The sequence below is a fragment of the Sciurus carolinensis genome, chromosome 13 (assembly GCF_902686445.1).
Source record: "Sciurus carolinensis chromosome 13, mSciCar1.2, whole genome shotgun sequence".
In the NCBI taxonomy this organism is placed as follows: Eukaryota; Metazoa; Chordata; class Mammalia; order Rodentia; family Sciuridae; genus Sciurus; species Sciurus carolinensis.
The window spans coordinates 54,279,796-54,307,662 of record NC_062225.1 but is presented as its reverse complement, the minus strand read 5'-3'; the positions used below and the strand labels follow the sequence as shown (position 1 = coordinate 54,307,662).

The 27,867-nt window shown below is 35.7% G+C and overlaps 1 protein-coding gene across 2 annotated transcripts in view; it reads left to right on the top strand.

Moving 5' to 3' along the window:
• Positions 1-26,911, top strand: part of Gtf2a1l (general transcription factor IIA subunit 1 like) — a 78,313-nt gene extending 51,402 nt beyond the window's left edge. For both annotated transcript variants that reach the window (XM_047522568.1, XM_047522569.1), the window contains 3 exons: positions 9,106-9,363; positions 10,014-10,103; positions 26,804-26,911. In XM_047522568.1, coding sequence (XP_047378524.1) covers positions 9,106-9,363; positions 10,014-10,103; positions 26,804-26,911 — 456 coding nt within the window. The remainder of the gene's footprint in view (positions 1-9,105; positions 9,364-10,013; positions 10,104-26,803) is intronic.
• The last annotated feature ends 956 nt before the right edge of the window (positions 26,912-27,867 follow it).

Sequence of the window (27,867 nt, the reverse complement as noted above, 5' to 3'; positions counted from 1 at the left end):
CCCTGCTAGTGGGCAGAGGTGCCTCCACTTGTTGACCAATGGTCATCCAAAGGAGAACTAGGCTGTGGGCTGAGGCAAGGCCTGTTTGGGCCTGTGTCTCTGGTTTTACCATCCTCATGGGAAAACCTCACCTGGCAGGGAAGACTCACCTGATGGGGATGTCTCGCTGGTTAGTTCCCCTCCTAGAGGTTCCCCTCAAACCACAACTACTGCCTGGGCTGGGCTGCCTTCCTCTGCAACGTTCCCAGGGACCCGGACCTACCTCCTGGGCCTGGGAGCCTCACCCTTTGCAGATGAATCTCCTTAGGCTGCCTCTCCTCAGAGAAGTTGCCCGCAGTCCTGGAACCTTCGCTCTGCCCCTCAGCTTGTCTCTGTGCGACTCTTCCACCAAGAAGCCTCCTAGGTCCTGGGACCCTGCTCTGCACCTAATCGCTTGGCCATGTGGCCCCTCCTCTGAGCCGCCACCCAGAGCCCCGTATGGTCGCTACGGTCCCAGCGACCCGCCGCACACCTCTTCCTCCGGGCAGCCACCTGGTGTTCCGGTGCAGGCGCTAGGAGTCCAAGCAACTCACTGCGCTCCTCCTCCTCCCAACAACCGCCTGTGGCCCTGGTGCAGTCACTCCAAGTCCAAGTGACCCGCTGCGCTCCTCCTCCTCCTCCAGGCAGCCCCCCCGGTGTTCAGGAGCAGTCGCTCTGAATCCAAACAACTCACCCTGTGCCTCCTTCTCGGGCTGCCCCCAGTAGCCCTGGTGCAGTCACTCCGAGTCCAAGTGACCCGCCATGCTCTTCCTTCTCCTCCAGGAAGCCCCCTGGTGTTCAGGAGCGGTGGCTCTGAGTCGAAACAGCTCCCTGCGCAGCTACTCCTTGTGCAGCCGCCTGGAGCCCTGATGGGTTGCTCTGAGTCGCAGTGTCGTGCTGAGCGGCCTCCTCTACGATGCTCCCAGTTGTCCGAGTTCACTGCTCCAGCTGGGGGAGGGGTGTCTTGCCGGGAAACTCTACTTCACAAAGTTCCCTGTGTTCCGGGACTACCACCCCATCTGGGACGCTTCCCCAATGGGAGAAACTCACCTGGTGGCTTTGAGTTGGTCCCAAGTCTCTCAATATCTCCTCTTCTTGAATCCTGAGTCCTGGAGCAACATGAAATGCAGCTACCCTCTAGTCCGCCATTTTAAAAACCCCTGTGAGTCATTTTGCAACAAAAGATTTCATGATTTTAAGTTTTCAGAACTTGATGCTATTAAAGCAAAAAGTCAATGTCAACATGTGGTTTTAGGCTTAGGACTAATCTTATAATAATTTTCTTCTAAAAAGTCAGATTTTTGAAGTATTAGCATAAGGTCAGATTTTTTGAGGTATAATACATAATAAAATTTGCATTTTTGAGGTATGTCAGTTTTAGGTGTATGGTATGAATTTTGATAAATACATGCAATTATATAAAACCACCACAATGGAGATAAGAAAACATTTCCATCACCTAAAGAGTTCCCTCATGTCCTAGTCCCTGGTAGTCACTCATTGACCTATTTTCGTTTGATAGAGCTTTACCTTTTCCAGAATGTCAAACAGTTGAAGGTATGTAGTATGTAGTTTTAGCATAATGCACTTGAGATTCATATATGTTGTTGAATTTATCAGTATATTCCATTATATGAATGTACCTTAATTTTATTCACCAGTTGCATATTTGAGTTGTTTCCAATTTTGGCATTTGTGATTGAAGTTCCTGAAAATATTTATATATTGTGTGTATGCACATATACATTCCTTTGGAGTAATTACTGAGGAGTGGGACTGCTAGGTCATATGATACATATTTCTTTGTAACAAACTGTCAAACTCATTTCCTAAGTGCATATCTAACAGCAATTTGTGGTAGAATTTTGCATTTCTACCAGTAATGTAAAAGATTTATAATTGCTTCACATTCTTGCTATTTAACACTGTCTTTTGGAGAGAAGTTTGGGATTTTGATGAAGTTCAGTTAAACTTTTCTTTTGAATTCTGCTTCATGTGTATGTAATTGAAAGTTGCAAAGATTTTGAGACTTTTGTCCCCAACCCCCACCCCGCTGCTTTTTTTTGTTTTGTTTTAAACAACACTAGGGGATCTATCCCAGGGCCTCACACACACTAGGCAAGTAAGTACTCTACCACTGATTATGCTATACCACCAGCCCTTTTGTCATGTTTTCTTTTCAAATTTTGTAGTTATATAGTGCATACCTATAATCCCAGTGACTCAGGAGGCTAAGACAGGAGGATCTTGAGTTCAAAACCAACTTCAGTAACTTATTGAGCAACTCAGTGAGACCCAGTCTCTAAATTATTTTTAAAAAATAATGTTTTATATATAAAATATAAATCTATATTTTATGTTAAAATAAAACACATATATACATATGTGTATATATGTGTGTATATATATATAAAACAGGTGGGAATGTGTCTCAGTGGTACAGTGCCCCTGGGTTCAATCCATGGTACCAAAAAAAATTATAGTTATAGGTTTTACATTTAGACCTATAATTGCTCTTGGGTTAGTTTTTTTGTATGGTATAAGAATATGATTGAAGTTTTTTTCTTTGCAAATGAGTGTTCAGTTGTTTTAGCATCACATATTGAAAAGACTACTCTGTCTCCATTGAGTTGCTCAAATCTTTTCATCTTTAGTGAAAATCAATTACTGTATCAGTGTTGGTTTATTTGGGGGCATTCTGTTTCATTAGTCTGTACATTTATTTTTTCCACTAGTACTCCCCATCATAATCATGGTAACTTTATAGTAGATTTGGACCATCAGAGAATGAGTCTCTCAGATCATTTTTGAAATCATTTTGACTGTTCTCATTTGTGTTTCCATATAAATGCTAGAATGAACTTTTCAACTTCAAAAAAAAATTAAAAGCTTCTGTGACTGAGTTGATTGTGTTGAATATATAGATTGATAAGGGGAGAACTGACATCTTTACAATGTTGAGTCTTCTTGTTCCTGGACATGATAATTTTCTATTTATTTAGATCTTTTGACTTTCCTTGTTATTATTTTCTAGCTACCACAATGTACATATTACTCATATTCTGTTTTTTTTTTTTTACATATTTCATGGTTTTGGGTGCTATTATAAATGGTGCTTTAAAAAACATCTTTATTTTTATTTTAAGCTTAATTTGTATTGCATTTTAAAATACTTTTTAAAAAAGGATTATTGAGAAAAAAACTAAAAATTTCTACTTGAAGTTAATTCAAGTACAGTATTTTCAAAAGGGGTTATGCCAATTTTTCCTGCCACCTTATTAGTTTTACCATGTACTTGACAATATTTTATCATCATTGATTTTTTTCTAATCTACTTTTCTCTAGTGACAAAATACACCATAAAATTTACCATTTTAATCACTTTAACTCTATAGTTCAGTGGCAATAAGTACATTCACATTGTGATGCAGTCATCACTACCATCTATTTCCAGGAATGTTTCTTCCCAAATCTACACTCCATGGTCAGTTATTCCCCAGTTGTTTCCCATTGCTCAATCTCCTCAGTCCCAGGCATGCTGCTTTCTGTATCCTGGAATCTTTACTACTTTAGTTACCTGATATAAGTAGAATCAAACAGTATTTACCCTTTTGTGTCCTTTTTCATTTAGCATAATTTTTTCAGAGGTCATCCAAGTGATAGCATGTATGAGACCTCCAATTTTGTTCTTCCTTTTCAAGATAATTTTAACTATTTAGGGTCCCTTGAAAGTCCATCTGAATTTTAGAATTGATTTTTCTATTTCTATAAATACTGTTGTTGAACTCTTGATAGAAATTGTATTGACTCTTTAGATAGCTTTGGATAGTATTGACATCTAACCCATGAACACAGGATGTCTTTCCACTTATTTGTGTCTTCTTTAATTTCTTTTGTTATTTTGTAATTTTCAGTGTTAAAGTCTTTTGCCTCCCTGGGTAAACTTTTTCCTATGTGTTTTATTCTTTTTGATGCTAGTATAAATAGAATTGTTTTCTTAATTTTCTATTTAGGTTGTTAAGAGTGCATAGATAAGCTACAATTTTTGTGTGTTGGTTTTTATAATTTAATTCATTTACAAGTTCTTTTTCTTCTTTTGTGAAATCTTTAGTGTTTCTTACATATAAAAGCATGTCATCTGTGAATAGAATTATACTTCTTCCTTTCTGGTTTGGATGTATTTTATTTGTTTTTCTTGCTAAATTGTCCTAGGTAGTACTTCTGATACTATATTGAATAGAAGTGGTGAAAGCAGGCATTTTTGCCTTTTTCCTCATCTTTCAAGCTTTTTTTTTTTTTTTTTTTTTTAAATCAATATTTATCTGTAGTTTTCTTGTAATGTTTTTGTTAGGTTTTGGTGTCCAGGTGATGTTAGCCTGATAAAATGTTCCTTCCTTTTCAACTTTGATGGAGTTTGGGGAAAGATTGGTTTTAATTCTCTAAATATTTGGTACAATTCCCTAGTGAAGCCTTCTTTTTTGGGCTTTGTTTTGGAGGTTTGTGATTACTAATTGGACATCTTTAATAGTTAATGGGTCTCTTCAGATTTTCTGTTTCTTTATGATTCAACCTAGGTAGGTTGTGTGTTTCTAGAAATTTGTCCGTTTCATCTAAGTTTTCAAATTTGCTGGGGTACAGGTGCTCATAGTACTCTCTTAAAGCTTTATTTATCTCTGTAAGATTGGTAGTGGTAGTCCCTGTTTTATTATGATTTTAGATGTTTGAGTTGTCTCTTCTTCAGTCTAACTGTAAAGATTTGTCTATGAGTTGATCTTTTTGAAGAACACATTCTTTAGTTTTGTTGATTCTCTATTTTGTTTATCTCTAATAATTATTACTTTCTTTCTTCTTCTAGTTTTGAGTTTGATTTATTCTTTTTATCCCTAGTTTCTTAAAGTGTAAAGAGGGGGTTGCTAATTTGAGATTCATCTTTTTATTTACTTTTAAAATTTTTATTGGTGCATTATAATAGTGGGATAATTGTGACATGCATTAAACATAATTTGATCTGTTCCCCATTACCTCCCTTTTCCCTTCCCTTCTCCTTCCCTGGGTCTGCTTCCTCTACTCTGAGGTTGGTCTTTTGAAATGTAAGCATTTACAGCTGTAAATTTCCCTCTTAGCATTGCTCTCATTCCGTACCATAAATTTTGGTATATGTGTTTTCATTTTTATTTGTCTCAAACTATTTTATAATTTGCCTTGTGATTTCTTCTTTGACCCATTTGGTTTTTTAATATGTGTTGTTTAATTTTCAAAATTTGTGGATTTTCCATTTTTTCTTATATCATTTTCTAGTTGATTTTACTATTTTCTTATTTATTTAAAATATATTTGTATCATTTTTATTATTTTACTAATTATATTTCTAATATTTCTATTTTAATTTTACCCATTATGATGAGAAAATATGCTTAGTATAATTTTAATTTAAAAAATTTCAAGACTTGTTTAATGTCCTAACATGTTTAATCTTGGAGAATTTTATTTGTACACTCCATGAAAATTTGTGTTCTTCTAGGGGTGGCGGCATATGACTGTAATCCCAGTGACTTGGGAGGCTGAGGCAGGAAGATTGCAAGTTTGAGGCCAGCCTTAGCCATTTAGCAAGGACCTGAGCAACTTAGTGAGGCCCTGTCTCAAAATAAAAAATAACAAAAAGGACTGGGGATATGGCTCAGTGGTTAAGTGCCCCTTGGTTCAATCCCCAATACCACAAAAAAAGAAAAAATTCTTATTCTGCCTTAGTTGGGTGAAGAGTTATTTATATGTCTGTTAAGTCCCATTGATTTATATTGTTAAGTTCTTTATGTTCTTACTGGTATTTTGTCTGACTCATTATTTTAAGTATGATATTGAAACCTCCTGTTACTATAGAGCTATTTCTACTTTTAATTCTTTGAATGTTTGTTGAATATATTTAGCTGCTCTGATGTTTGGTGAACATTATAACTGTTATATCTTCCTGGTAAATTGATTATTTTATTGCTGTGAAATGTTTTTCTTTGTTTTGCAATAGTTTTTGACTTAACATCTGTTTTGTCTGATAGTGACGTAGCCCCACAGCTCTCTTTTGGTTACTGTTTGCATGGACTTTATTTTTGTGTCCTTTCACTTTCAACCTATGCATGTCCTTAGATCTAAAGTGAGTTTCTTGTGGATAGAATATAGTCCATTTTGCTAATCTGTGTCTTTTGACTGGGGAATGCTATAGTTTAGATATGGTTTGTCCCCTAGAGGTTCCTCCTCTTTCTCCTCTTTTTCCTTCCTCTTTGTCCTCCTCCTCCTCCTCTTCTTTTTCTCCTTCTTTGTTGTATCCTTGTTTGTCATATCCTTCTTTGTTACTTCTCCTTCCTTCCTTCTCCACACAGGGTCCCTTTATCACTGATCTATATCGCTATCCCCAACCCCCTTTTTGGAGACAGGTCTTGCTCACTAAGTTGCTGAGGCTGGCCTTGAACTTTTGATTCTCATATCTCAGCCTTCCAAATTGCCAGGATTATAGGCACATACCACTACACTGGATCAGGACTTTCTTCTTTTATGATCATTTAATACTATGTATTTACCTCTAGGTAAAGTTTCATCTCACAAGTTTTTATGTTTTATTTTAACTTAAATTCAATTAAAATTATATTCTAATTTGCCTTGTGATTTACTCTTTGGCCCATAGATATTTTTAATTTTTTAATGTTTGGGGATTTTCTAGGTATCTTTTTGTTATTTATTTGTAGATTAATTTCTTTGTTATCAGGAACATTCTTCGTATGTTTTAAATTTGCCAAGGTTTGTTTTATGGCTCAGAATGTGGTCTGTCTGTGAGAACATTCTATGCACTCTTGAAAAGAAGCTGTTTTGCTATTTTTGGATGGAATAGTCTATACATGTCAATTGGATCATGTGTATTGGTTCCATTGTTTAAGTCTTCTATGTTTTTACTGAATTCTGTTTACTTTTAATTTTTGAGAGAGGATTTTTGACATCTCCAATGAAAATGTGAATTCATCCATGTTTTTCAACTTCTAAGAATGACTGTGTGTTTTGGTGTTGAGTGGGGATTTAATGCAGGGCCTCAGTGCATCCTGAGTGCATGTGCTATACCACTCAGCTATATCCTCAGCCCACAAAGTTTTAGATTCATATAGTTTTGAGGTTGTGTTACAAGTACATAAATATTTAAGATTAATATTTTCTTCTTGAATTGAACCCTTTATCATTATGTAATTTAATTGTTCTTATTTATCTCTGATAATATTCCTTGTTCTGAAGTTTACTTTTTTCTGGTGTTAATGTTAATATTTTAATTTTATTTAAATTAGTACTAACATCATACTTTTTTTCTATTTACTTTTAATCAGTTTCAAATTTAAAATGATTCAAATGGTTGGGTCTTGCTGATTTAATCCAGTCTGATAATTTCTATTTTCTAATTGGTATGTTTTTAAAAATATTTTTAGTCATAGATGGGCACACCGCCTTTATTTTATTTATTTTTAATGGGTGGTGCTAAGGATCAAACCCAGGCGAGTGCCTTAACGACTGAGCTACAACCCTAGCCCAATTTCCAAGACTTCTTAGGCTGATATAATGAAGGCCATTTGGGTGCTTTGGGAGAGCCAAACTTTCCATATCCTTGAGTTCCACTTCTGTACCCCATCCTTTGAGTTAAAGTAACCTATTGTATATGCAATATGTGCATCTACTTGTGTTTGTTTGCAAAACAACTGACAGTGCTCTATACTCAGTAATAGCACCTGGAACTTTTACCAAGTTTTCAAGAGGTCTCTGATTGCACCGAAAAGGTTAAGTTCTGTGGTGTTTATCATTATATGAAATAGCCCCTGTCCCTAAGCTTGAAATTTTGTTGGTCTCTGTTCTGTCTATGACAAACTGACAGAAGGACAGTATGTAGGGCAGCTCTCTACAATCAAACTTGGAATTTAACTCCATTGCATACCTTTCTAGCTTTTTGATATTGGTAAGTATTTCATCTCTCAGTGTGTTGCAATTAAGTTTAAATTAGAAAATGCCCACAAAATATTTTAAAGATGCTTATTTGTTAGATCTGATAGGTAAAGGTAGTGATAAAAAGAATAGCTATGTGAGCATAGGTGATTACTAAATTTCTTTTACATTTATTCTAATTTAAAATTTTTGTTGTTATAGTAAAATATATATAACATAGATTTTACCATTTTTAAGTGTACAATTCAATGGTATTAAGTACATTCACAACATTGTACAGCCATTACCACTATCCATTTCTAGAACATTTTCAGCATCTCAAACAGAAACTCTTTTTTCATTAAATTATAACTTACCTCCTCCTTTCCTCCTAGGCCCTAGTAACCTGTTTTACTTTCTGTCTCTGTGAGTTTACTGGTTCTAGCCTATTCTAGGTATCTTATATTAAGTGGAATAATATGATATTTATTCTGTGTTCAACTTACTTTAATTCTTTCTATTTTTAATTTATGCATTAAATATGGTGCTATTTGTCTTTTCTACTTCAGTAATTGCTTAGAATCAAGTGTAATAGTTAAAACCCAATAGGTACTATGTTAATTTAAGATGCTGTTAATAAAATCTGGTGAATATTATATGAGAGCAGTGAATTAGTTTGTTGCCTATGTATGATTATAACTAGGTTTACTTAATTTATAGTTTTAAAACTATTCTTATGTTACATAGAAATGCTAGAGATATTCTGGAATTCAAAAATTGGAGGGAGAATCATTTTATAAAGGCAGAAATATGAGTTTTCTCCTGGTACTGGGGATTGAATCCAGAGACATTTTACCACCAGGCTACATCACCAGTCCTTTTTAAATTTTTAAATTTGAGACAGGGTCTCACTAAGTTGCTTAGGGCTTCACTGAGTTGCTGAGGATGGTCTTGAACTTGTTATCCTCCTGCCTCAGCCTCCTGAGTCACTGGGATTATAGTGTGTGCTACCATGCCCAGGCAGAAATATATTTTAAGTGACCACTTGTAGAGTACTTGCCAAAGTAAGTTAAAATTCTGATGCATTGTTTTATACACCATGTTTGACTTGAAGAACTTTATTGTATTTCTTTCTCTTTGTAGAATTCTAATTCTCAGATGGATTTAAGCACTCAGGTAACTGATGATGATATTAATGAAATAATTCAAATAGATGGGACTGGTGATACATCTTCCAATGAAGAACTAGGAAGTATAAGGGATGTAAATGAGAATGAATTTATAGGGATTATTGATGCAGGAGATCTAAAGGTGCTTGAAGAAACTGGCAGTATATCAAATGAAGATTCAACTGCAAATAGTAGTGATGATGAAGATGCTCAAATAGATGTTGTGGAAGAGGTAAGGATTACTTTTGAGCTGAGATTTTATTAACTTACAACATTTGTGCTTCAATATATTTGGGAACCAAGAGCAATAACAATATTTACTATGTCTTTAGTCTTTTTAAATGAGACTTATTTGTATGCTGGGGCTTAAACTTTTAATATTTAACTATAAATCAATATTAAGTGTTTAGGAATTATCTTCTATATTTGTAGCTCTTGATTGGAGATAGTGGAAGGTTTAGGGGATGGAAGTGGAGGTTATGAAGGCAGTCTGTGTAGAAGTATACATTATCTGTTCTAATTCTAATAAATGCAAATCTGGGTGGAATATGGTAATAAAGAAGAATATAGGAGTATTAGCTATCATTTATGGTGGACTTACATACATATCATATAATATTAAATCTTATCAGCCTTATTTAATAGTCCCAGTCCTGTGGGTCTTATTACATCAATGAGAAAATTGAGATATGGAGAATTTTAGTAACTTGTATAAGATCAGTCATGTGATTATTAAGTGGCCAAGCTGGAATTAAAACTTAGGCTATTTGACTTTAAAGTATATACAATTCTGCCTAAGTTATTCATTTCTGTATGTCTCTCTATCTTTAAAAAATTTGAAGCATCATGAAATTTCTTAATGTGATCATCTTTCATCTTTAGGATCCTTTAAATTCTGGAGATGATGTTAGTGAGCAGGATGTGCCAGACCTGTTTGACACAGATAATGTAATTGTCTGTCAGTATGATAAGGTACTGTATTCATCTTTTGGACTTCGGGTTTATTAATTGCATTTGTAATAGGAAGATTTTTTAAATGATGGGAAATATGATGGTGAGTTACAGTTAACTGTTAAATGAATCACAAAACAGCTATTTAATTCTGTAAAGTTTTGATGGTGCATTTTGGGTCTAATACTGTGCTGTATGGTTGCTGTGGTACTAAAAAAAGTGATAGTCCTTGTCTTAAGGAGGTGACAGTCTTATTGAAACAAGACATTTCTTAGGGAATAATAGAATGACATACAATAAGATGGCAGGCAAATCAAAAGCTAAAATATGTGACAGGTAAACCAAATGCTAAGATGAGTGTTACATAAATCAAATGAGGTATGTGGCAGACTGTGAGTCCTAAAAGTGGCAAGGAAATATAAGAAATCATTTGCAGTTTGGGTTCTCCACAAATCCTTCATGGGTGATGTGGAGCTTTGGAATAGGGCTTGAATGATTTATAGGATATAGGTTATTATAAAGGGTAGGCATTCAGAGTAGAATATCCTGAGAAAGGCCAAGAAATGAATAGTTGTAGTATGTACAAGGGACAGTGAAGAGATAACTTTGGCTCGAGTAAGTATTCTTTTATTGTATGTATTGTAAATGAAACTGGTCTGGGAGACAGAGTAGGGATCATGTTGGAATATCTTGAATGCTGGTTGGAGAAGTCTAAACTTAGTCTGAAGAACATTAACCTTATTGAAAAAATTGTAATTGAATTTAGAAACTGGGCATGCTTAATGATTTGGAAAAGGCTAATGGTAAGAAAAACATGGATAGTGTAGATATGAAGTAATTGAAGTCCAGATTAAGTTAGAAGTAAGATTAAGTAAGAAGACAGTAAAGTTAGAGGTTATGATAGAATCAGTGGAATTTTGTGTTAGATGAAGGTGCATTTTAAGTTTTAAGCTGAGAAAATAAGTTGGTAACAGTTTTTCTTTTTTTACAAAAACAGCTATGATTATTAAGTAACAGAATGGTCTTTAATTCATGAATATTTATATTTTTTAATACTTGGGATATCATTAAAATATTATAAATTCATTTGTTTAGTGTATGGTTCAGTGTTTTTTAAGTATGTTCATGGATATGTACAACCATTAGTCAATTTAAAAACCTTTTTATATCCTCAGAAAACTCCCCATAACTTTAATTCTTACTCTAATATCTTCCTGTTTCCCCCACCTCAACCCTTAGCCTGAGGGAACCACTGATTTACTTTCTATTTCTATGAATTTCCCTGTTCGGGCATTTCATATGAAAGAATCATGTAATGTGCAGTCTTTTTTGACAGGTTTTTTTCACTTACCATGATGTTTTCAAGATTCTTTCATACTGATGTGTATCAAGACTCAATTCATTTTTATTGCTGAATAATAGTCTATTGAATGTATATACCACATTTTGTTTTTTAATCTGTCAGTGGACCTTGGGTTTTTGTTATTCAGCTTTTTGTCTTTGTGACTAAAATATCTGACAAGAGCAACTTACAGGAGGAAAGATTTATTTTGACTACAGTTTTAGAGGTTTGGTCCATAGCTGACTGTCTCCAAGACAGAAACATCTTGGCAGAAGGGCATGGTGGAGGAAAGCTTCTCAGATGATGGTGACTGGGAAGGAGGGTAGGGGGAGAGAGAGAGAGAGAGAAAAAAAAAAGAGAGACCAAAGACCACAGCCACACCCCTAATTACTACTTTCTCCAGCCATGCTCCATGTGTCTGCAGTTACCACCCAGTAGTCCATTCAGATTATTAATCCATCAAATGAATTAATCCACTAATAAGGTCAGAACTCTTATAATCTGGTCTTTTCACCTCTACTGTATTGCCTAACCCATGAACATTTTTGGAGACATTGCAGATCCAAACCATAACATCCTTCCCTGACCGCCAAAAGCTTATGCCTATCTCACAAGACAAAATGCATTCATTCTATCTACAAGAGTCCCCATAGTTTTAATAGTTCCAATATTGCTCAGAAGTCTAAGTCCAAAGTCTCCAATGAGCCTCAAGGCAACTCCTAACTGTGAGCCCCTATAAAAATAAAGCAAATTAAGTTACATGCTTCCAGTAGCACAAAGCAAACATTTCCACTCCAAAAGGGAGGAACAGGCATAGAAAGAAGGGTCAGATAGGACAAAAGCAAGACTGAAACCCATCTAGGCAAATATTAAATCCTATAGTTCCATGTCCAGCATCCAGGGCACATGGTGGTGAGATATGGGTCTCAAAGGACTTGGGAAGCCCTACCTCTGTGACTTTGATGATTGCAGCCCATGTGGCCTCTCTCTTGGACTGGCTCTGCTCCCTGCCTGCAGCTTTCCTCTGTCCACAGTCCCCATTTCTGGCATCTCTTGATTCCTGGGGTCTCCACTGCAGCTTCTGGTTGTTTTCTCTGTTTTCTGTTTTCTGGTTGTCATGAGCTGAGCAGCTTTTCCCAGCCGTGACGCTTCTGCCTTGAAGCCAGTCAACTATGGGCTGAGAACTTTGAAATCATGAGCTAAAAAAAACCTTTTCTCTTACGAGTCGTTCTTGTTGGGTGTTTGTGTACCAGTGACAAAAAACTAACACAGTTGTTTTCCACTGTATGGGGGAAAAAGTAATAATTTTTCCTCATCCATCACTAGGATCATAGCTAAGATCCTATAGTAAAAGAGAAAAGTGTACACATTTTAGATAAGTTTTACATGGCACAGGAACTTTTAGAAATGAAGACACAAAGATAATAGGGAAAAGTATTTTTCTGGACAATGTGCAGAAGTGTGATTAGAGGAAAAAGGGGTATAATCTTATAATAAATGGAGGGGAATTTTGTAAGGTTTGTTTGTTCAGGCTCTTCTCTGTGTCCCTGTGTCTTCAGAGATAAATTCCTTTCTCCTGGGTGTAGGGTGAGTACTCTGGTTTAAGTGTTTTGTGACATACTTTAGAAGAAGGTCAGAGAATTCTTCTATGACCTGCTTTAGGGAAGAATGGCCAGAGGAGTGTCAGAGAGACTTTTTTGACTGTTTTCTCAGATGCCAAGGTACCATACTTTGGGGTTGGATGTCTTGAACCCCATCACTACTTTTTGGGTATTATAAGTAATACCCCTACAAACATTAATACACAAATTTTTATGAAGATATATATTTTTATCTGTCTTTACAACTAGGAGTTTATTTTTCTGGGTCATATGGTAATAGTTTATGGAACTACCAAGCTGTTTTCCAAAATGGCTGTACTATTTTACATTGTTACCAGCAATGTTTGAGGGTTTCAATATCTTTACATCCTTGCCAACACTTACTATCTGACATTTGGATGCTAATCATCCAAGTAAGTATAAAATGGTATCTCATTGCAGTTATAATTTTCATTCCCTTGATATCTAATGGATATTTTTATCTTATATTTTTTTTTTTCTTTTTGGTACCAGGGATTGAACCCAGAGACACTTTAGCACTGAGCTACATCCACAGCCCTGTTTATTTTTTATTTTGAGACAGGATCTCATTAAGTTGGTTAGGGCCTTGCTAAGTTGCTGAGGCTACCCTCAAACTTGCCATCCTCCTGGCTCAGCCTCCTGAGTCGCTGGGATTACACGCATGTGCCACTGGGTCGATTTTTTTAAAAAGTCACAATTAGAATATACTTAAAGGAAGCAAAGGATATCCTTTGTTGTGAATTTATTAAAAATAAATCATTTTCTCTAAAAATAAGATCACTTTCTTGTCTGTAACATTTTATATAGACCTAAAATGGCAATTTAGATGCTTGTAAATATAAACTTTAGAGGGAGTAGGAATATAAAAGGGACAGTTCTTGTTTGAATTTACTTTAGTTTCTTATAAACATTGTATTGGCTTCTCCAAAGAAAAGATTATAAGGTATTTAATTATATATGCATTATTTAAAGTTTCACAAAAATTTTCTAGAACATTATGAATATAGTGTACTTTAATGCATTATCAGAGAGTTTATAATTAATTACATAGTGCTTTGTATTTTTCAAAGCATTTATTCAAACTTTGTATTTAAAAAAAATTTTTTAGATGTTGATAGATCTTTATTTTATTCATTTATTTATATGTGGTGCTGAGAATTGAATCCAGTGCCTCACACATGCTAGGCAAACACTACCAGTGAGCCACAACCCCAGCCCCTCAAACTTTGTATTTTACTTCTTATAATATCCTTGTGGAGTAGATTGAAGGATATTAGTTGTATTAACAAATCTAGTTGTCTGAGAGTACTCTCTAATTAGTGAATATTTTAAGAACAGAACTAAAACATTAATGGAAACCAGGCATTGGGGAGCCATTGAAATATTTTTTAAAGGGAGTGATGAAGTCAGAAAATAGTAGCAAAGGGAATGTATCTGTAAGGTCAAAATAGGGTGGGGAATATTGTTATAATGAATCTTTATAAGGGAAAACTTCCCAGTTCTTGTCATTGGTTGATTTATTTAGGATAGTATTGAATGGAATGAAACTCAAGTAAATTAAAAGAATCCTCAGTAGGGCTGGGGATATAGCTCAGCTGGTAGAGTGCCTGCCTGGCAAGCACAAGGCCTTGGGTTCAATCCCCAGCACCAAAAAAAAAAAAAAAAGAGCTTTACTGCTCAGTGTGTTTTAAAGGCCCAGTACAGCAGCATCTGTTTCCCTGGGAGAGTATTACAAATATAAAACTTTGAGTACCACTCCAGCGTCCTGGATCTGAATGTGCATTTTTAGCAAGACTTTCAGGTGATTTGAAATCCCTTAAACTTGGAGAATCACTTATTTTTTTAAGTGTGTTTTATTTTACTTTGATTAACAGATGAAATTTACCTTTTAAAATGTATAGCTTAACTCTTGGAGGAAAAATTTGAAAATATTAACATGTACAATGAAAAGGGACTAAATGAAGGCATTGGTCTATATTCTGGGTGAGAATTAGTGATTTCAGAGGCCTAGAAAATATCTAAGATTATTATAAAGATTAAAGTAATAAGGATAATACTGGAAAAATTAATGGTGAAATGAAACATTTTAATAGGAATGACAGTATTCTGTCCTATAAATAGAACACTTTATGTGAAATCATGTGAATAGCCTATATCTTCATCTAACAGGTTAGTCAACTTTCTTACTGTGGCTTTGTCCCTTAGATGTTAGTACAGTGATTAATTGTAAGGTATGTAGTACAGTCTCTTTCTCACTCTATGTATATTTGGTTTGGTGTTTAAATAGTGCATACACACGGTTAAAAATCAAAACACAACTAAAAGGTATACAATGAGGTCTGGTTCCCACTCCTTCACTATTTGTGTTTCCTTCTAGTAGCTCTTCTGATCCTGACTTGACTGCAAATAAGTAGTTATATTAGTTTGTTAAATGTATTTTTAGAGTTTATTTAGTGTAAGTACAAAAGATAGCATAGACAATACTGCATAGACAATATGCACCTTTGCTTTACTATTAACAGTGTCTCTCAGTTTTTTCTACATAAGGAGGCTTTCCTCATGCTAATATTTTAATAGTTGTAGAACATTCCATTTTAGGGTTAAAATTTATTTAATTAATTCCCTACTGATGGATATTTATGTTTTAGTCTTTTGCTTTGAATTAACCTCTAGTGAGACATTTCACGTGTCTGTAAACTTATCTGTTACATAAATGTACAGAAATGGAATAAGTAGGTCCAAGACAAATGTATTTGTATAGACATTGCCACAGTGCTCTCCAAGGGGATGTTCGAGTATATATTTCCAAAATAGTGTTTGAGAGTGATGTTTTTCCTATACCTTGCCAATAGAATGTGATAAAAGATATTTGGATCTTTATTGTTATGAAAAGTGAAAAATGATATGCTGGTGGAATTTTTAACTTTCTATGTGTTTAAGGGCCATTTATATTTAGTTTTTGTGACCTGCTTGTTCGTAACTTTGTCTTTTTAGTATATGTGCTGCCAAAATCAATACAACTTTCTCGTTTTTTCTTCTTTTCTTTTTTTTGGGGGCGGGGTTACTGGGGGTTGAACCCAGGGTCACTTAACTACTGAGCCACATCCCCAGTCCTTTTAATTTTTTAATTTTGAAACAGGACTTTACTCAGTTGCTTAGGGTCTCACTAAGTTGTGGAGGCTGGCTTCAAATTTGGAATCTTGCTTCAGCCTTTTGAGTTGCTGGGATTATAGGCGTGTGCCACTACACCCAGCAACTTTTGTCTTTTTTAAAATATTGAAATATTGGTTTCCTACTCAGTGACTTCTAAGAGCTCCATATCATGTTGAGGAATGTTATTAGCTTTTTATTATACATGGAAGTAATTTTTCCTTAATCATTTACTTTCCTTGCTTTTTCTTATGTGCAGATGTTAAATTTGTCAGTCTTTAATTTTATGACTTCTAAATTTTGAATCAAGAATAGAGCTTCTTACCTCAAGATTTTAAAGGATTCACTCATGTTTTCTTCTAGTATTTATGTGATTTCTTTTTAAATATTCAAGTCTTGATTCATTTAGTGTTTTGCTGATGTATAAAGTAATATGGTTTCAACTTTTTTGTCAGGTGGCTACTTGGTTTTCCTAACATTTATTGAAAAGTTTGTTTTGTTCATACTGAAAAGATTCCTTTATCATCTACTAAATTTTGATATGTATTTGGATCTAGTTTATTTTCTGTTTTGTTCCATTGGTTTATCTTTCCTTAGTCTTGTATTATATTGATTTAATTATTGAACTTTTAAAAATATCTGGTAGGGTTAGTACTTGTTTATAGATGTTCTTTTCCTGGGTGTTATTGTCTATTTTTCAGCATTAACTCAGGATCAACTTGTCCGGTTCAAAATAAAACCTAATTATTACTTTCAATGAGATTATATTAAATCATAAAATCTGGTGTTTTCATGATGTTGGGGAGAAATGGGTTGCAATTTTAGATGGAGTTTCCAGGGACAGCTTTATTGAAAATGTAATAGTCTAGGGATCAGAAAGAGGTAAGGGAGTGAATTGTTAAGGTATTTGAGTATAAGCATTTCAAACAGAGGGAACAGCAAATGTAAAAGTCCTGAGGTAGCAGAATTCCTTTGTGTTCTGAGAGCAGTCTAGAACTGTAAGTGAGGGGAAATGAGAGATCTTGCATCCACTGTAAAAACTGCGATTTCAGAATGGGAAGCACTGGAAAGTTTTGAGCTGAGAAATGATATTAATTTACATTTTTAGCAAACCTCTTGGGCTATTGCATTCATAATAGACTAAAGATGGGGGTACATGGATGAAAGTGGGAAAACTAGCTACAAGGCTATGTATTATTCAGGCAAGAGAAGATAAAGGCCTAGACAAGTGATAGTATTAGATGTGGTAGAAGTGGTTGGAATATGAATATCCTTTGCAGGTAGAACTAACATTTACTGGTAGATCTGGGTATGAGGTATGACTAGGAGGCATAAAGAATGTTAAAGAATTTTTTACCTGAGAAAAGTGGGTGGCCATTTCCCATTGAGATGGGGGAAGACTGTGGGTTTTGGGGAAAGTTATTCTAGTTTTGAACTTGCTTCAGATGTCCACTTGACATTCAGGAGATGTGGAAGTAATTGAATGAGAATTAGGACTTAAGGGAAGAAGGACAAGGTGGAGATATAAGTTTTGTCATCAACATATAGATGGTGTGTAGTCATGAGATTAGTTATCACCAAGACTGAATATAAGCAGAAACAAGGGTTCTGGTATATTCTAAAATTGAGGGGTAAGAGAGAGAAGAAGAGATCAATAGAGGAAATTAAGGAGTGGCCAGAGAGTTAGGTGAAAAAACAGAATATTCTAGAAACCAAGCAAGGAGAATATTCAAAGAAGAGAGTATTGAATGCTGCCGGTAAGTCAGATATTTCTTAGTTGTTCCTAACTATTTTATTTCTTTGATTTCTGTGGTAAATAGGCTCTTCCTCTGTGTCTTCTGTTGCTTATATGCATGAAGGCTATGGATTTCTGTGTACTATTTTTGTATCTAACTGAATTCTTTAGTATTTTTTTCATTGATTATCTTAGAGTTTTGACATTCATCTGTGAATTTATTTAATTTTTTCCAGTTTTTATATCTGTACTTCTTTCATCTGATTGCATTGATCAATGCCAATTGTAGTTTCCACTTGTCTGTATTAGCTAGTACCTCTAGAGTGTTTAAAAGTTGAATAGTAGTACATAACCTTGTCGATGTCCTGACTTTCATGGAAATGCTTTTAGGTTTTCCCCACTGCATGTCACTGATGTTTGAGCTGAGATTCGTGTGTGTGTGTGTGTGTGTGTGTGTGTGTGTGTGTAGGATAAAAAACAAATGATTCATTTTTTGGAGTAAAAAACCTCTAAAATGAATGAGTATTAGCAAATGAATTTTCAACATCACTGGAAATGATCATTATTTATTACCTTAGGTCAAGTAATACGTTTTTTAGATTAATAAATACCTAATTTGAACTATATTGAATTTGTAGAAATAATGTAGTCACTTGATTAAAGCTACCCACTGTTGCAACTGTTCTTCTGATTCTAGTCATATTTTTTGACCTGTGCTGAATTCAGGATTCTGTTATCCCTATTGTATTACAAAGGGATTTTAAAGACATGAAAGTGAAAATTTGGGAGTCAAACTCAAAAAAAAAGTTCACATTATTTGGGAAATTTTAAACACACAAATAGGGATTTATCCTTTGCATTTTCTTTTTTTCATTTTTTATTTTTAAAATTTATTTATTTTGATTCATTGTAAACAAATGGGGTACAACTTGTTTGCATTTTCTTATACTTCATAAAATGCACCTGAATACCAGTCACAATATCTATTCCTGGACTTAATTATTTATAGTCAAAAACTAGGTTTACATATTATTTTTGATCTCAGATCATATATTTCTATGACTTTTGAATCATCACTTGTAGTTTATCAAGAGGTAGCAATGATTTTATGGTTTCTTACTTCTCGAAGTAGTAGGATTTCTTACTTTTTATTTTATCTATATCTAGATTGATTTATTAAATCTGCAGAACAGCCAACAGAATCTTAACAGATTTTAGGATGTATCTTCTGACTGTGCTTGGTTCTTTTTGTTTTTTATTGTAAACAAATGGGATACATGTTGTTTCTCTGTTTGTACATAGAGTAAAGGCATACCATTTGTGTAATCATAAATTTACATAGGGTAATGTTGGTTGATTCATTCTGTTATTTTTTCCCTTCCCCCCACCCCTCCCATCCCTCTTTTCCCTCTATACAGTCCTTCCTTCCCCCATTCTTGCCCCCCTCCCTAACCCTCACTCTAACCCTAAAACTAACCCCTCCCATGCCCCATTATGTATCATCATCCACTTATCAGCGAGATCATTCTTCCTTTGGTTTTTTGAGATTGGCTTATCTCACTTAGCATGATATTCTCCAATTTCATCCATTTGCCTGCAAATGCCATAATTTTATCATTCTTTATGGCTGAGTAATATTCCATTGTATATATATGCCACAGTTTCTTTACCATTCATCAACTGAAGGGCATCTAGGTTGGTTCCAGAATCTGGCTATGGTGAATTGAGCAGCAATGAACATTGATGTGGCTGTATCTCTGTAGTATGCTGATTGTAAGTCCTTTGGGTATAGGCCAAGGAGTGGGATAGCTGGGTCAAATGGTAGTTCCATTCCAAGTTTTCTGAGGAATCTCCATACTGCTTTCCAGAGTGGCTGCACTAATTTGCAACCCCACCAGCAATGTATGAGTGTACCTTTTTCCCCACATCCTCGCCAACACCTGTTGTTGCTTGTATTCTTGATAATCGCCATTCTAATTGGGGTGAGATGGAATCTTAGGGTGGTTTTGATTTGCATTTCTCTTATTACCAAAGATGGTGAACATTTTTCCATATGTTTGTTGATTGTTTGTAGGTCTTCTTCTGTGAAGTGTCTGTTCATTCCCTTAGGCCATTTGTTGATTGCGTTATTTGTATTCTTGGTGTAGAGTTTTTTGAGTTCTTTATAGATTCTGGAGATTAGTGCTCTATCTGAAGTATGATTGGCAAAGATTTTCTCCCACTCTGTAGGCTCTCTCTTCGCATTGCTGATAGTTTCCTTTACTGAGAGAAAGCTTTTTAGTTTGAATCTATCCCAGTTATTAATTCTTGCTTTTATTTCTTGGGCTATGGGAGTCCCGTTGAGGAAGTCTGGTCCTAAGCCAACATGTTGAAGATCTGGACCTACTTTTTCTTCTATAAGATGCAGGGTCTCTGGTCTGATTCCGAGGTCCTTCCTCCATTTTGAGTTGAGTTTCGTGCACGTTGAGAGATATGGGTTTAGTTTCATTCTGTTGCATATGAATTTCCAATTCTCCCAGCACCATTTGTTGAAGAGGCTATCTTTTCTCCATTACATATTTTTGGCACCTTTGTCTAGTATGAGAAAATTATATTTATTTGGGTTTGTGTTCGTGTCCTCTATTCTGTACCATTGATCTACCTGTCTATTTTGGTACCAATATCATGCCATTTTTGTTACTATTGCTTTGTAGTATAGTTGAAGATCTGGTATTGCAATACCCCCTGCTTCATTTTTCCTGCGAAGGATTGCTTTAGCTATTCTGGGTTTCTTATTCTTCCAGATGAATTTCATAATTGCTTCCTCTATTTCTGTAAGGTACGTCGTTGGGATTTTAATTGGAATTGCATTGAATCTGTATAGCACTTTTGGTAGTATGGCCATTTTGACAATATTAATATTGCCTATCCAGGAACATGGGAGATCTTTCCATCTTCTAAGGTGTTCTTTAATTTCTTTCTTTAGTGTTCTGTAGTTCTCATTGTAGAGGTCTTTCACCTCTTTTGTAAGATTGATTCCCAAGTATTTTGTTTTTATCGAGGCTATTGTGAATGGGGTAGTTTTCCTAACTTCTCTTTCTGAAGATTCATCACTTATGTATAAAAATGCATTAGATTTATGAGCATTGATCTTATATCCCACTACTTTACTAAATTCACTTATGAGTTCTAAGAGTTTTCTGGTGGAATTTCCTGGTTCCTCTAAGTATATAATCATATCATCAGCAAATAGGGATAGTTTGAGTTCTTCTTTTCCTATTCGTATCCCTTTAATTTCTTTGGTCTGTCTAATTGCTCTGGCTAGAGTTTCAAGGACGATATTGAATAGGAGTGTTGAAAGAGGGCATCCCTGCCTTGTTCCAGATTTTAGGGGGAATGCTTTCAGTTTTTCACCATTTAGAATGATATTAGCCATGGGCTTAGCGTAGATGGCCTTTACAATGTTAAGGAACGTTCCCACTATCCCTATTTTTTCTAGTGTTTTGAGCATGAAGAGGTGCTGTATTTTATCCAATGCTTTTTCTGCATCTATTGAAATAATCATGTGATTCTTGACTTTAAATCTGTTGATATGGTGAATTACATTTATTGATTTCCTGATGTTGAACCAACCTTGCATCCCTGGGATGAAACCCACTTGATCATGGTGCACTATCTTTTTAATATGTTTTTGTATGCGATTTGCTAAAATTTTGTTGAGAATTTTTGCGTCGATGTTCATTAAGGATATTGGTCTGAAATTTTCTTTCCTTGATGTGTCTATGTCTAGTTTAGGTATCAGGGTGATATTGGCTTCATAGAATGAGTTTGGGAGAGTTTCCTCCTCTTCTATTTCATGAAATACTTTGAAAAGTATTGGAATGAGCTCTTCTTTAAAGGTTTTGTAGAACTCGGCTGAGAAACCATCAGTTCCTGGACTTTTCTTTGTTGGTAGGCTTTTGATGACTTCTTCTATTTCAATACTTGAAATTGGTCTATTTAAATTGTGTATGTCCTCCTCGTTTAGTTTAGGCAATTCATACGTCTCTAGAAACTTGTTGATATCTTTGAAATTTTCTATTTTGTTGGAGTATAGATTTTCAAAATAGCTTCTAATTATGTTTTGTATTTCAATCGTGTCTGTTGTGATATTTCCTTGTTCATTCCGAATTTTGGTGATTTGGGTTTTCTCTCGTCTTCTCTTTGTTAGTGTGGCTAAAGGTTTATCAATTTTGTTTATTTTTTCGAAGAACCAACTATTTATTTTGTCAGTTTTTTGTATTGTTTCTTTTGTTTCAATTTTGTTGATTTCAGCTCTGAGTTTAACTATTTCCTGTCTTCTACTACTTTTGGTGTTGGTCTGTTCTTCTTTTTCTAGGGCTTTGAGCTGTAGTGTTATGTCGTTTATTTGTTGAGTTTTACTTCTTTTATTGAATGCGCTCCATGAAATAAATTTTTCTCTAAGTACTGCTTTCATAGTGTCCCAGAGGGGGGCTGGGGATATAGCTCAGTTGGTAGAGTGCTTGCCTTGTATGCACAAGGCCCTGGGTTCAATCCACAGCACCACCAAAAAAAAAAAAAAAAAGGAAGCATAGTGTCCCAGAGATTTTGATATGATGTTTCTTTGTTCTCATTTACCTCTAAGAATTTTTTAATTTCCTTCCTAATATCTTCTGTTATCCATTCATCATATAATAGCATATTGTTTAATCTCCAGGTGTTGGAGTAATTTCTGTTTTTTACTCTTTCATTTATTTCTAATTTCAATCCATTATGATCTGATAAAATACAAGGAAGTGTCTCTATCTTCTTGTATTTGCTAACATTAGCTTTGTGGCATAATATATGGTCTATTTTAGAGAAGGGTCCATGTGCTGCTGAGAAGAAAGTGTATTCACTCTTTGTTGGGTGGTATATTCTATAAATGTCTGTTAAGTCTAAATTATTGATTGTGTTATTGAGTTCTATGGTTTCTTTGTTCAATTTTTGTTTGAAAGATCTGTCCAGTGGTGAGAGAGGCGTGTTAAAATCACCTAGTATTATTGTATTATTGTCTATTTGGTTTCTGAGATTGAGAAGGATTTGTTTGACATACATGGGTGAGCCACTGTTTGGGGCATAGATATTTATGATTGTTATGTCTTGCTGATTTATGGTTCCCTTAAGCAGTATGAAATGTCCTTCTTTATCCCTTCTGACTAACTTTGGCTTGAAGTCCACATTATCTGAAATGAGGATGGATACCCCAGCTTTTTTGCTGGGTCCATGTGCATGGTATGTTTTTTCCCATCCTTTCACCTTTAGTCTATGGATATCTCTTTCTAAGAGATGAGTCTCTTGCAGGCAACATATTGTTGGATCTTTCTTTTTTATCCAATCTGCCAGTCTATGTCTTTTGATTGATCAATTCAGGCCATTAATATTCAGGGTTATTATTGAGATATGATTTGTATTCCCGGTCATTTGACTCATTTTATTCATTTATTTGTTTATTTATTTATTTTTTTATTTTATTGTAAACAAATGGGATACATGTTGTTTTATTTGTTTATTTTTGACACGACTTGGTTCCTCTTTATTTGAGAGTTCCTCTAGGATAGCTCCTCCCTTTGCTGATTTGCTTCTTTGTTTTTCATCTCTTCTTCATGGAATATTTTGCTGAGAATGTTCTGTAATGCTGGCTTTCTTTTTGTATATTCTTTTAGCTTTTGTTTATCATGGAAGGATTTTATTTCATCGTGAAATCTGAAGGTAAGTTTTGCTGGGTATAAGATTCTTGGTTGCATCCATTTTCTTTCAGGGCTTGAAAAATGTTATTCCAGGCCCTTCTAGCTTTTAAGGTCTGGATTGAAAAATCTGCTGATATCCGTATTGGTTTCCCCCTGAATGTAATTTGGTTCTTTTCTCTCACAGCCTTTAAGATTCTGTCTTTATTTTGTATGTTAGGTATTTTCATTTTAATGTGCCTTGGTGTGGGTCTGTTGTAATTTTGTGTATTTGGAGTCCTATAAGCCTCTTGAACTTGATTTTCCATTTCATTCTTCAGATTTGGAATATTTTCTGAAATTATCTCATTGAATAGATTGTTCATTCCTTTGGTTTGTTTCTCTAAGCCTTCCTCATCCCAATAATTCTTAAATTTGGCCTTTTCATGATATCCCATAGTTCTTGGAGATTCTATTCATGATTTCTTACCATCTTCTCTGTTTGTTTGACTTTGTTTTCAAGGTTAAATATTTTGTCTTCAATATCTGAGGTTCTGTCTTCCAGGTGTTCTATCCTATTGGTTGTGCTTTATATGGAGTTCTTAATTTGGTTTATTGTTTCCTTCATTTCAAGGATTTCTGTTTGTTTTTTTTTCAATATCTCTAACTCTTTATTGAAATGGTCTTTTGCTTCCTGTATTTGCTCTTTTAACTGTCGATTGGGCATTCATTCAATGCCTGCATTTGCTCTTTCATTTCATCGTTTGCTTCCCTTATCATGTTAATTATGTACATTCTGAACTCCCTTTCTGACATTTCTTCTGCCATGCTGTCATTGGATTTTATTGATGTAACATCCAGATTTGTTTGAGGCATTTTCTTCCCTTGTTTTCTCATGTCGTTCAGGTATCAGTGGACTGCTGAGATGTTGCAGATTTCCTCTATTGACTTATAATGTCCCCGAAGATTGCTAGTATATCCCCTCTTATCCTTCAGTAGCCTGAAGTCTTGGAGGAAGTTGATAATGCAGTGCTCCCCAAGGAAGCTGCCTCTCTAGGGGTGGTGGTCTTCAGGTGGGGTATATTCCGTGCTAGTGGGCAGAGGTGCCTCTACTTTTTGACCAGTGGTCATCCAAAGGGGAACTAGGCTGCGGACTGAGGCAAGGCCTGTTTGTGCCTGTGTCTCTGGTTTTACCGTCCTTGTGGGAAAACCTCACCCGGCGGGGAAGACTCACCCGATGGGGATGTCTCGCTGGTCAGTTCCCCTCCTAGAGGTTCCCCTCAGTCCACAACTACCGCCTGGGCAGGGCAGCCTTCCCAGGCAACGTTCCCAGGGACCCGGACCTACCTCCTGGGCCTGGGAGCCCTGCCCTTCGCAGATGAGTCTCCTTAGGTAGCCCCTCCTCAGAGAAACTACCCGCAGTCCTGGAACCTTCGCTCCGCTCCTCAGCTTGTCTCTGTGTAGCTCTTTCAACAAAAGGCGCCTAGGTTCCTGGACCGGACCGTGCTTTGCACCTAATCGCCTGGCTATGCGACCCCTCCTCTGAGCAGCCACCTGGAGCCTCATACATATGTTCCGAGCCCCAGTGACCCGCCGCTCGCCTCTTCCTCCAGGCAGCCACCCAGTGTTCTGTGTGGGAGCTTGGAGACTAAGCAACTCACTGCGCACCTCCACTTCCTCAGGACAGCCCCCACCCCCGTTGTTCAGGAGGTTGCTGAGTCCAAACAGCTTGCCGCCCAGCTCTTCCTCTGGCAGCCACTGGAGCCCCAACAGGTTGCTCTGAAACCAAGCGTTGTGCTGCGCGGCCTCCTTTGCAAAGTTCCCCGCTGTCCGTGTTTACCGCTCCAGCGGGGGGAGGGGTGTCTCGCCGGGCAACTCTACTTCACAAAGTTCCCTGCGTTCCGGGGCTACCGCCCCATTGGGACGCCTCCCCAACGGGAGAGACTCACCCGGCGGCTTTGAGTTGGTCCCAAGTCACTCACTATCTCCTCTTTTGAATCCTGAGTCCTGGAGCAACATGAGATGCAGCCGCCCTCTAGTCCGCCATCTTGAAACCCCTGTGCTTGGTTCTTTTTGTGACTTTCTTTTTCACGTTGAAACACAACTTTTTCAGTTTTGATAATATTAGCTACATTCTCCCTGTTTATTCCTTTGCAGACATATTGGACTGTTTGCTATTCTTGAACAGTTCAGGCATGTCCCTTGTCAGGACCTTTCTCATCTGTGTCCTTTGTTTGGAGTGACTTTGAGTCAATACCTGCCTGGCTTTATCCCTTACCTTCTTCAAGTTGTTGCTTAAGTATCACCTCAAATGTGAATCCTACCCTGACTATCCTTTTTAAGATTGTAATTCCATCTTTACATTTGTGCTTCAGTTTCCTACTTTATTTTTTGTAGCACACTTAACCTTTTAGTATTCTATATAATTTACTGATGTATTAGATCTCTGACCCCCTTTTATTAAAATGTAAACTCATCAAAGGAAGGATTTTTTCCCCTGTATTTTATATGTATATGTATATATGTATTTTTTTATATATATAATACATGAAATCATGTCTAGTAGTCCCTCTATGTCTGCAGTTTCATCCTCCATGTGTTTAATTAACTGTGAATTGAAAATATTTTTAAAATTGCATTTTTACCAAACATGCAGACTTTTTTCCATCACTATTTTATAAACAATACAGTATAATTACTACTTAAGAGTATTTACATTGTATTAGGTATGTAAATAATCTAGAGATAATTTAAAATAAATAGGAGGATATGCATAGGTTATATGTATATATAAAACATATGTAAATATATATAAATATATGTAAATGTATATACACATGTATATATACACATGCACCATTTTATATAAGGAACACAAGTATCCCCAGGTTTTTATAACTGCAGGGTCTGTGGAACCAGTACCTCAGGATACACTGATATTGAGGGATGACTGTATATATGATATAATATCTCCAGTGTCTAAAATAGTGCTTAATATGTAGGAACTGGCTGTATCTTCAGTGCCTCAAACAGTATCTGACATATTCACTGTGAATAACTATCTCGAGGAGGTCTTACTTTTAAAGAACTCCTATTTAGGGTTAGAGTAAACCTATTTACTATTTCAAAGACATGTAAATGATTTTTTTAACTTATAAAATTAATTTAGATTATTTTTCTCCCTCCAGATTCATCGAAGCAAGAACAAATGGAAATTCTTTTTGAAAGATGGTGTTATGTGTTTTGGAGGGAGAGACTATGTATTTGCAAAAGCCATTGGTGATGCAGAGTGGTAAACCTTATGAGCTCAGTACATCAGTTTTGTAAACATCAGTGGGACTATATTACATATTGTGAAACTTCCTTTTATTTTAAATATAGTCCATCAAGAGTTCACTATATGGAATTTAATAAAATTATAATTCAGATGCAGATGCAAATATGCAATTTTATATTTATTTTGTTTCCTGATTAAAGCCCCCCCCCATCATCTATACCATTATAAAGCTTATTTGCCTGAGGTGTGATGAAATATAAAGAAATGTCATATTTCTTCTTTTATACTTTTATTTTAGTTAGTGGGTTTTTTTTTTTAATGTGATGCTGAGGATGGAGCCCAGTGCACTCTACCACTGAGCTACAATTGCAGCCCTGTCATATTTCTTTATTGAAGTCAAATTTAAATAAAATTCCAGTACCCCTTCATATAAAGTCAGTATCAGTTGTTAGATTGGGGCTAGCATTCCTCCCACTTCTGGTGAAACCATGTTATAAAAGGTCCTGGGGAGTCTTTTCAGTAGTGGGACATTCAAAAAGGTTTCTCTGGGTCTTCTTTCTATATTGGTCACAGGTGATATGCTGATTATGCAAGCTCACCTGGTCCCTTGGAATCAGATGTCTTTGTCATTATTTAAATATGAAAATCTCTGCCAAGGTCAGGATCCCAGGAGCTAAGGATGAACCTCTCTAGTATTATGTGACCAGGCTATGCTTTTTCATATTCCTGGGGAATTGTGAGGGATTTGGCTAGGGTCCTGTTCTACTCCTTGGAATATCAGACTTTTTCTTAATCATGGAAGATTTTCCCTTTCTCCTTACTTTTTTTCTGTTGTTCTTATAGTGTAAGGCCTCTTTGCTGATTCTTTCACCTTCAGAGGAATATCTTTATTTCTTTTCCCATCATTGAGTTTAGGCTTTTAAAAAAAATCAAAGTCAAGAAGAGATGTTCTTTAGGAATCTTCTGCTTTGGCCT